The sequence below is a fragment of the Oreochromis aureus genome, linkage group 7 (genome assembly GCF_013358895.1).
Source record: "Oreochromis aureus strain Israel breed Guangdong linkage group 7, ZZ_aureus, whole genome shotgun sequence".
Taxonomy (NCBI): Eukaryota; Metazoa; Chordata; class Actinopteri; order Cichliformes; family Cichlidae; genus Oreochromis; species Oreochromis aureus.
Genome location: NC_052948.1, coordinates 43,201,177 through 43,208,084, shown reverse-complemented (window position 1 = coordinate 43,208,084; position 6,908 = coordinate 43,201,177). Strand labels below are relative to the sequence as shown.

Below are 6,908 nucleotides of genomic sequence, written 5' to 3'. Positions count from 1 at the left end.
CCAGTCTGTAAGAGGATGATCTTTTGCTATGTTTACCACATCCTTGAATAATAGTACTGCCTCTCAAAGAAATACAAAAAGATAAAATTTCACATTATTCTATATTCTTTTTTCTTAATTTTGGTGATTATGGAATATAGATGAAAATCAAGAATCCCATATCTAAAATTATTAGAATATTTAATTTTGAGTTTGAGTAAATTAATATTTAAACAGTATAAATACAGTGTATCTCACAGTTTAGTTCAATACCACCAACCACAATCATGTGGACGACTGCTGACTTGACAGTTGACTAGATGATGATGATCATCACTGCGCATGAACAGTGAGCCACAGGAAGTCATTGTTGAAAAGGCTGGCTGTTCTCGAGAGTGCTGCATCACAGGATTTAAAAAGTTGACTGCAAGTGTGGCAAGAAAAGGTGCAAAAGAGATAATCACGTGATTGAGAGGATTGTCAAAAACAGCTGACTCAGGAAGTGCTATCCAGGCACTCCTGAAGCAGAGGAATCGCAAACGTCATACCTGGGCTAAAGATGAAGAACTGAATTTGCTTAGCGGTCCAAAGTTCTCTTTTAAGACAAAACAAATGTTGCATTTTGTTTGAAAATCACAGTCTTAAAGGTTTGGAGGAAGAACTGTGAAGTGCAGGATCCATAGAGTCTGAAGTCCAGTGTGAAGTTTGTGCAGTCTGTGGTGATTTGGGGTGCCGTGTTATCTGGTCTGTCCCCTGTGTTTTACATCAACTCCAAAATCAACACAGATGTCTGCCACGGTTTTCCAGTGCTCTGCATGCTTCCATCTGCTGACAAGCTTTAAGGAGATGCCAATTTTCTTTTCCAGCAGGACTCAGACCCTTCCCACAGAGCTAAAGGTACTACTACAAGGTTTGCTGACTCTGCCGTTACTGTGTATGAGTGGTCAGCCAACTCAGGAGACTGGATTTAAGGTTTTCATAAGCTACAAGCCATACTCATCAAAATGAAAACAAAAAATACTTAAAATGTCACCGTAAGTGTAATATGTTTTCCCCTTTAGAAATAAAAAACCCCCAACTTTTTCATTATACTTTGATTTTATTTCCCTAGCAACTGCATTATGGCCATCTATCAATGTCCCAGCTGCTTAAGTAAACACATCTCTGACCACATCTGGAGTACAGGCTCACACAGATTCTTAATTCAAAATAATCACTTTTTATGTTAAAAACACAATTGAACAGCTCTCGGTACATACTTCAAAACTGAATCACAAGAGCAAAATGCCAGTTCAGAACATGTGAGACAAGTGGAGTGCTCAGACTCTTCAAAATAAAGCACTAATAACTAATATTAACATTAAATGTGCAGCAGAGATCCAAATGAGATTATAAAACTGTGTTAGTGTGCATAAAAATGTCAGCAGTGTGTGACAACACAAATGTCTGGCTTGCTCTGACATTAGAGGCTCTTTATCCTGCCAGCTCCATAGTGCAAAGTCTGTGTAATATAAGGGCAGAACATCTATCTATCACAGTGGGCATCATGTACCTTGCCTCCTAACAAGGCCGCATCCTCACGAAGCCCAAACCAGACTCTCCACACGCAGTCACATTTTTTTTGCTATGATTGTTAACTTTGAACACCACTTTGTGAAAAGGTGTTTATTTGAACACCACAGCCTGTGCAACACATGAGAACAAAACATACTTAAGTTGTACTGTAAGTTTGGCAGCTGACTAGTCGACACAAAGGGAGAGCATTCTGAATGCAAATTGTGAACACTTAAAAAAAACAAAAACAAGAAGACCATGTAAATAATGGGAGAAAAGGGTTAAATACACGTGGTTCACAAGGTAATATACATAAACAAATGAAGTATTCACTGACAGACGGTTAAATAAATACAGCAGGCAGCAACAGACAGGATTCCAGGTTACTGTTCAGACGTCTCTCCCATACCGTTGGAGATCAGTGAGGCAGCTACCACTGTTAAGACTTTCCGATTTCAAGCTACATGCAGCACGGCGGATATACGAGTTCACAGTCAATCAAGTGTGTTTTCTAAAAAATACAACTGTTCTTCACAAAATAAATTTCACAATAAAGAGTGAGATTAATCTTCATTCCTGTAAAAACCATAGAAGCCAATAAGGTGGCTTCTGACTTGGAGAATTCCCAAAGGGGTCACGAGTTCCACCACAAATGTGCATCAGCTGGACCCGACTATGGGAAATGTGAGCTTGGCGACTGCAAGATGGAAGATTCTCCTCTGTTATCGAGCTCATTCTGTAGCCTGGTGAGGTTGGAGAGCTCCTCCAGCTCCTCAAACTGTCTGTCAGTCTTGTGGCTCACCAAGGAGCGATAGAAATGCACAGCGAAGACTATGAAAACCAAACCAAAGGGCACCATAATGGAGGTGGAGGTAATGGCAGCAGCCACTCCGGAGGAAACTGTGCTGTTGCTGGATTTGTTGGGCTTGATGGGCAAAAACTTAACCCAGCAGAGTAGAACCACCTCTGCCAGGAAGAGCAAAGTACCAATGACTGTGGAAAACGCCCACGCCAGCTCAATGTGTCGGTGCATTCGCTCATGTGGGGACTCCTTCACCGAGTTGAGATTGTGGACGTTGCTCACGGCCTCTATGTTGGGTAAAATGCAGGTGCTGACCATCAGAGCGAACAGGTGAACGGCTACGAGCACAGTGGTGCAGGCACTGAAGGCGATAAGGAGGGCAGGTGGGTAGGGGTAGCTGTTGTCCAGCTGCACTTCTACCATAGCCACCTGAGGAGACGGAAGGAAACAGGAAACACAACGTTACAACAAAGGTCAGTAATGTCTTGTAACAGATTCATACACGGAAGAGTGCCAGTGCTGGTCAGGAGACCGTGTTACCATAGCAAATCCAGACAGCAGAGCCGAGGTCCGACTGGAAGCCTTCAGTTTAGCTCGACTCAGGTACAGCTTTCTCCAGGACAGCGCTTGCAGTGAATGCTCGTTCAGACTCATACTGCGACACTTAGCAAAAACACTCTGTTACTGAAAAAAAGAGATTCCGACAGCGTACACTTACACAGCATTTAACCTCGCCGGCTAACTGAACTGCGGAAGCAATTTCTTGTCGTTCTTCAGCGTGCCGCTGTACCGCCTGCACCTTGCATTACCCATAAGTCTGCGCGCTCCCATGGAAACATCCGCTGCTGAGCAGTTGCTTTAAAAACATGGTGCTACTCATTAATTAGTCAGCGATAATAGTGTATCTACGGAGTTATATATGGAACCTTGTTTCTGCCAATGTAAATAAATACATAATGTTTTTTGAAAAAATGGCTAAAGTCACATTTTGCGGTTACTTACTCAAACTTATGAGTACATAACTCGAACATTGAGAAAATAACTTGAAATTTCGAGATGTTAAGTTGAAATTTTGAGAAAATAACCGGAAAATTCAACTTAGCTACGCTTAACGGATGCTTGTTTCCGCCATTGAATTTTTTTTTTTTAAATAAATAAATAAAAATGATGCTAGGCAGAGGTAAGTTCAAATTTGGAGTTATGATCTCAAAATTTTCTCGGAGCTTTAAGTTTCTGAGTTAACCTATAATTTCGATTGAGCTACGTTTTACGGAACCTTGTTTCTCCCAGTGAAAAAAAGAAGTAGAAAATAACAATAAAAATAAAATGATGCCGGGGAGAGGTGAGTCGATATTTGGAGTTATCTCAAAAAAAAAAAAAAAATTGAGTAACTCAAAGAGACAAAGAAAAATGACCTAACCCCAAATTTTGAATTAGCTCTGTACTTTCCTTGCGCTATGGAAAAGGGAGAAAAAGAAAAAAACATAAAAAAAGCAAAGATATGTAAAAATTTGGAGATAGAGAGCTCAAAATTCACTAAAACTTAAAAGTTACTGATTGAATAGCTTGAAATGTCAAGCTATTTAGTTAACATTTTAAGATAATAACGAATGTTTTTTTTTTTTAAATTTTATGTTATTTTTCAGCGGTGGAAACACGCTTATTAGAATTGCACGTGTAAAACTTATAAACAAGGAAATAAAAAATAAACTTTTTAAGTTAAATGTACCGTTATTTGTAGTTTAATAAAAGTGGGTACATATACCTCCTTTTTATTGCTTGTTGTTTAAAACAGATATCAGTGCTATTCGATAGCAGGGGGTTTAACCAGTATTAGTATCATTTTTCCCCCACTACTACAATAAAACCGTGTGACGTGGGGAATGTTTATTGTTGGTGAGCGCGGTTAAAAAGCGTACTGACATGCCGTGACGTTGTCCAACAATGTTTTGGTTCCTGGCGGTGACGTAATACACAAAAACATGGTTCCCTTGTTTTGAACCTGTAAAGCGTGCTAAGTGTTTTCTCTCAACTTCGCCACGCACGGAGATGCATTCGCGAAACTGAGTGGAAGGAAAACAATCGTAAAAGACGATGGCTCAGGCCGCAGAGACGTGTGCTGAATCCGGACGCAGGCTGGTGTGTACCATCTGCCGTGTTAAACGTTAGCTTATGAGGCGAGACTGGCAGCGAGCTAATTAGTTAGCTAAGCTAACGCTCGCGACTGTGAGCGTTGGGATATTTGTCAAGTCACTTAAGATGTCCAAGTTTAAGCAAAACGAGGAAAAACGGCTAACTGTCGCATTTTAGGGTCTACAACTTCTTTTCTGATCGCAGTAGTTGAGCGAGCGTAGCGTAATTAAAACGAGATAAATCAATATCTGGAGCAGCGGAGTCGAGCAAACATTTTACAATCGCTTCTATAAAATATCACAAACAGCTGGCTTCGCCCGCCGATAATCCTGGCTTAGTAGTTTTTGCACTGGTTCACACATTCAAAGAAATGACTGCTGTTATACTACTATCAAAACTTCAGCACAATCCACTGCTCCAGTTTGAAAGTCAGACATAAAATTAACGATCGGTCCCCTCACACGAGTCACAATGACCGTTCAAGGGGGGCTGAGAGAGGCAGAAAGTGGCCTTCTGGGGTAGAAAGAATTCTTTCCGCGTGGCTCTGTTTTTTGTCTTGTAAACCATCTCGTTTTCAATGGCAGCGCTCCATCTCCCGGACGATGTACGACGAAAACGAGGACCTGTCCGACGTGGAGGAAATTGTAAACATCAGAGGGTTCAGCGTGGAGGAAAAGGTCCTCAGTGACAGCTACAGCGCAGACTTTGTCCGGGTGATGGAGGGTAAAGGTAAAGCAGCACGGTGCATATCAGCTTTCTTATAGGTTACATGTGACTGCAGTAGTTTTCAAATAATTGCTTTGGACCTAAATGTAAAACTACTGTCTTGCAGACTTCACTTATGAGTATGTGCAAAGGGAGGGTCTAAGGATCCCTCTCATTTTTAAAGAGAAAGATCAGTTAGGGATCAGGTGAGAAGCCTTTCCTTTAAATGTGCAATGCCTGTGCACATGCTGTAGATTGAACCTACTTTCTATTTTATTTGTATATATTTATGGTTTTAAGTCTGTGGGAACTAAACGACATGTATCCCTTTCCTATAAATACGCAGAATGCCAGATCCAGAATTCACAGTCAGTGAAATTAAAGGACTAGTTGGTAAGTAGACACAGATGCACACACATGCATATTTTTACCAGTGCATATACTTATTACTCTTAGCCTGGGTGCAAACACGACCAAAGTATATCTGCATCTTGTTCAGAGAATAAGGGCTTTTGCATTGTCCTAAAAAAGTAAAAAAAAACAACCTAAAACAGTCTGTGATATGGTGAGGCTCCATGCTGACTTAAAAAAAATGTAATGGAGTCTGTTTCATGGTCAAATTTACTTTTAATTTAATTTATGATGATGTAACGAAACATGTTCAGTCTGCACTAACTATGACTAGGCATGTGGAAAGTTTCAGGATAATGAGTAGCTGTTTTAGTTTTGTCATAAGAATTTGCTAATTTTATCTGATATTATAGAAATTGATAACTTGAAAGATATAGCAGAAGTACTTTATTTACTTATCTGCCTACCAACCAGTCAAATCTAGTGGATGTTGCTGATGCCAAATGCTAGAAATGGACATAAAAAATAGAAGAGAAGGTCAAAAAAAGTCCTATTTTAATCATGCATGTTAATACATCAGTGTTGTTTTTTGTATTTTTCTTAGGATATAAATTACTTAGTGAGCATGCATCTTTTAGTCACTCTGCTGTATGCCTGTATCTCTGTCTGTGTCTACCTCTCATACCATTGTGATATGTGTGTAGGATCATCACAGTAGGTTCACTCAGGGCCTCTTGCTCATGTTCTGGGGTTATGTTAAAGGTCTCATCATGCTGTTTTCTGTTTGCAACTGTTTTCTGCAGTGCAATATAATTGTGTTAAGTGTGCCCTGGAAGAAGTTGAGCCAGGTCATGATTGGGGTGTAGTTGCCCCATCTAGTGGTTAAATTTGGGAATTACAAATAAGAACTACTGCTCTTGTTCATAGTAAAATATTTTGCAACAGTACAACTTCTCTGTGTATAAATATGACAAAGCATACACCGAATCACAGACAGAGTGCACTGGATTGTGTGTTGATGTTGATGCGTACGATCTCATTGGCTAAATTCATTGTATCCTGGTTGTTCTTCGCAGGCAGTCGCCGGTCTGTGGACGTTATGGATGTGAGCACTCAGAAAGGCTCTGAAATGAGCATGGCTCAGTTTGTCCGCTATTATGAGACGCCAGAGGAAGAGCGGGACAAACTGTTCAATGTCATTAGCTTGGAGTTCAGCCACACCAAGCTGGAGAACCTCATCAAGCGTCCCACAGTGGTAATCTGCCCCCGACCCTCGCTGTGTATCATACTATAAGAGGTTTGATAGAGGTCACAAATCTGGTGAAAGATTCAAAGAAGAATGACAAAAATAGAAGATGATAGAACACTGTGATTGGTCGCTGAA

At 40.4% G+C, this 6,908-nt stretch overlaps 2 protein-coding genes across 5 annotated transcripts in view; one reads left to right on the top strand and one right to left on the bottom strand.

Moving 5' to 3' along the window:
• Positions 1–1,629: 1,629 nt before the first annotated feature.
• Positions 1,630–3,140, bottom strand: orai1b (ORAI calcium release-activated calcium modulator 1b). Its single transcript, XM_031742648.2, has 2 exons — positions 2,876–3,140; positions 1,630–2,764 (listed from the first exon to the last, which is right to left on the bottom strand). Exons 1-2 carry the CDS (start codon positions 2,987–2,989, stop codon positions 2,207–2,209), a joined length of 672 nt encoding a protein of 223 aa, XP_031598508.1. The 5' UTR covers positions 2,990–3,140; the 3' UTR covers positions 1,630–2,206.
• Positions 3,141–3,584: 444 nt separating this feature from the next.
• The window catches only part of LOC116322426 (lysine-specific demethylase 2B), a 28,438-nt gene continuing 25,114 nt past the window's right edge, over positions 3,585–6,908 (top strand). For 3 of the 4 annotated variants that reach the window (XM_031742492.2, XM_039615928.1, XM_031742491.2), the window contains exons 1-5: positions 3,585–4,474; positions 5,053–5,197; positions 5,301–5,379; positions 5,520–5,566; positions 6,601–6,779. In XM_031742492.2, coding sequence (XP_031598352.1) covers positions 4,430–4,474; positions 5,053–5,197; positions 5,301–5,379; positions 5,520–5,566; positions 6,601–6,779 — 495 coding nt within the window. In that variant the 5' untranslated portion in view covers positions 3,585–4,429. Of the gene's footprint in view, positions 4,475–5,052; positions 5,198–5,300; positions 5,380–5,519; positions 5,567–6,600; positions 6,780–6,908 lie in introns of those variants that run through there. The other variant, XM_031742493.2, reaches the window with a different exon arrangement.

Coding starts and splice junctions, on each gene's coding strand:
- orai1b (XM_031742648.2), bottom strand. CDS start 2,989: ATGAGTCTGAACGAGCATTCACTGCAAGCGCTGTCCTGGAGAAAGCTG. Junction 2,765..2,875: donor TGCTGTCTGGATTTGCTATG/GTAACACGGTCT, acceptor CCGTCTCCTCAG/GTGGCTATGGTAGAAGTGCA.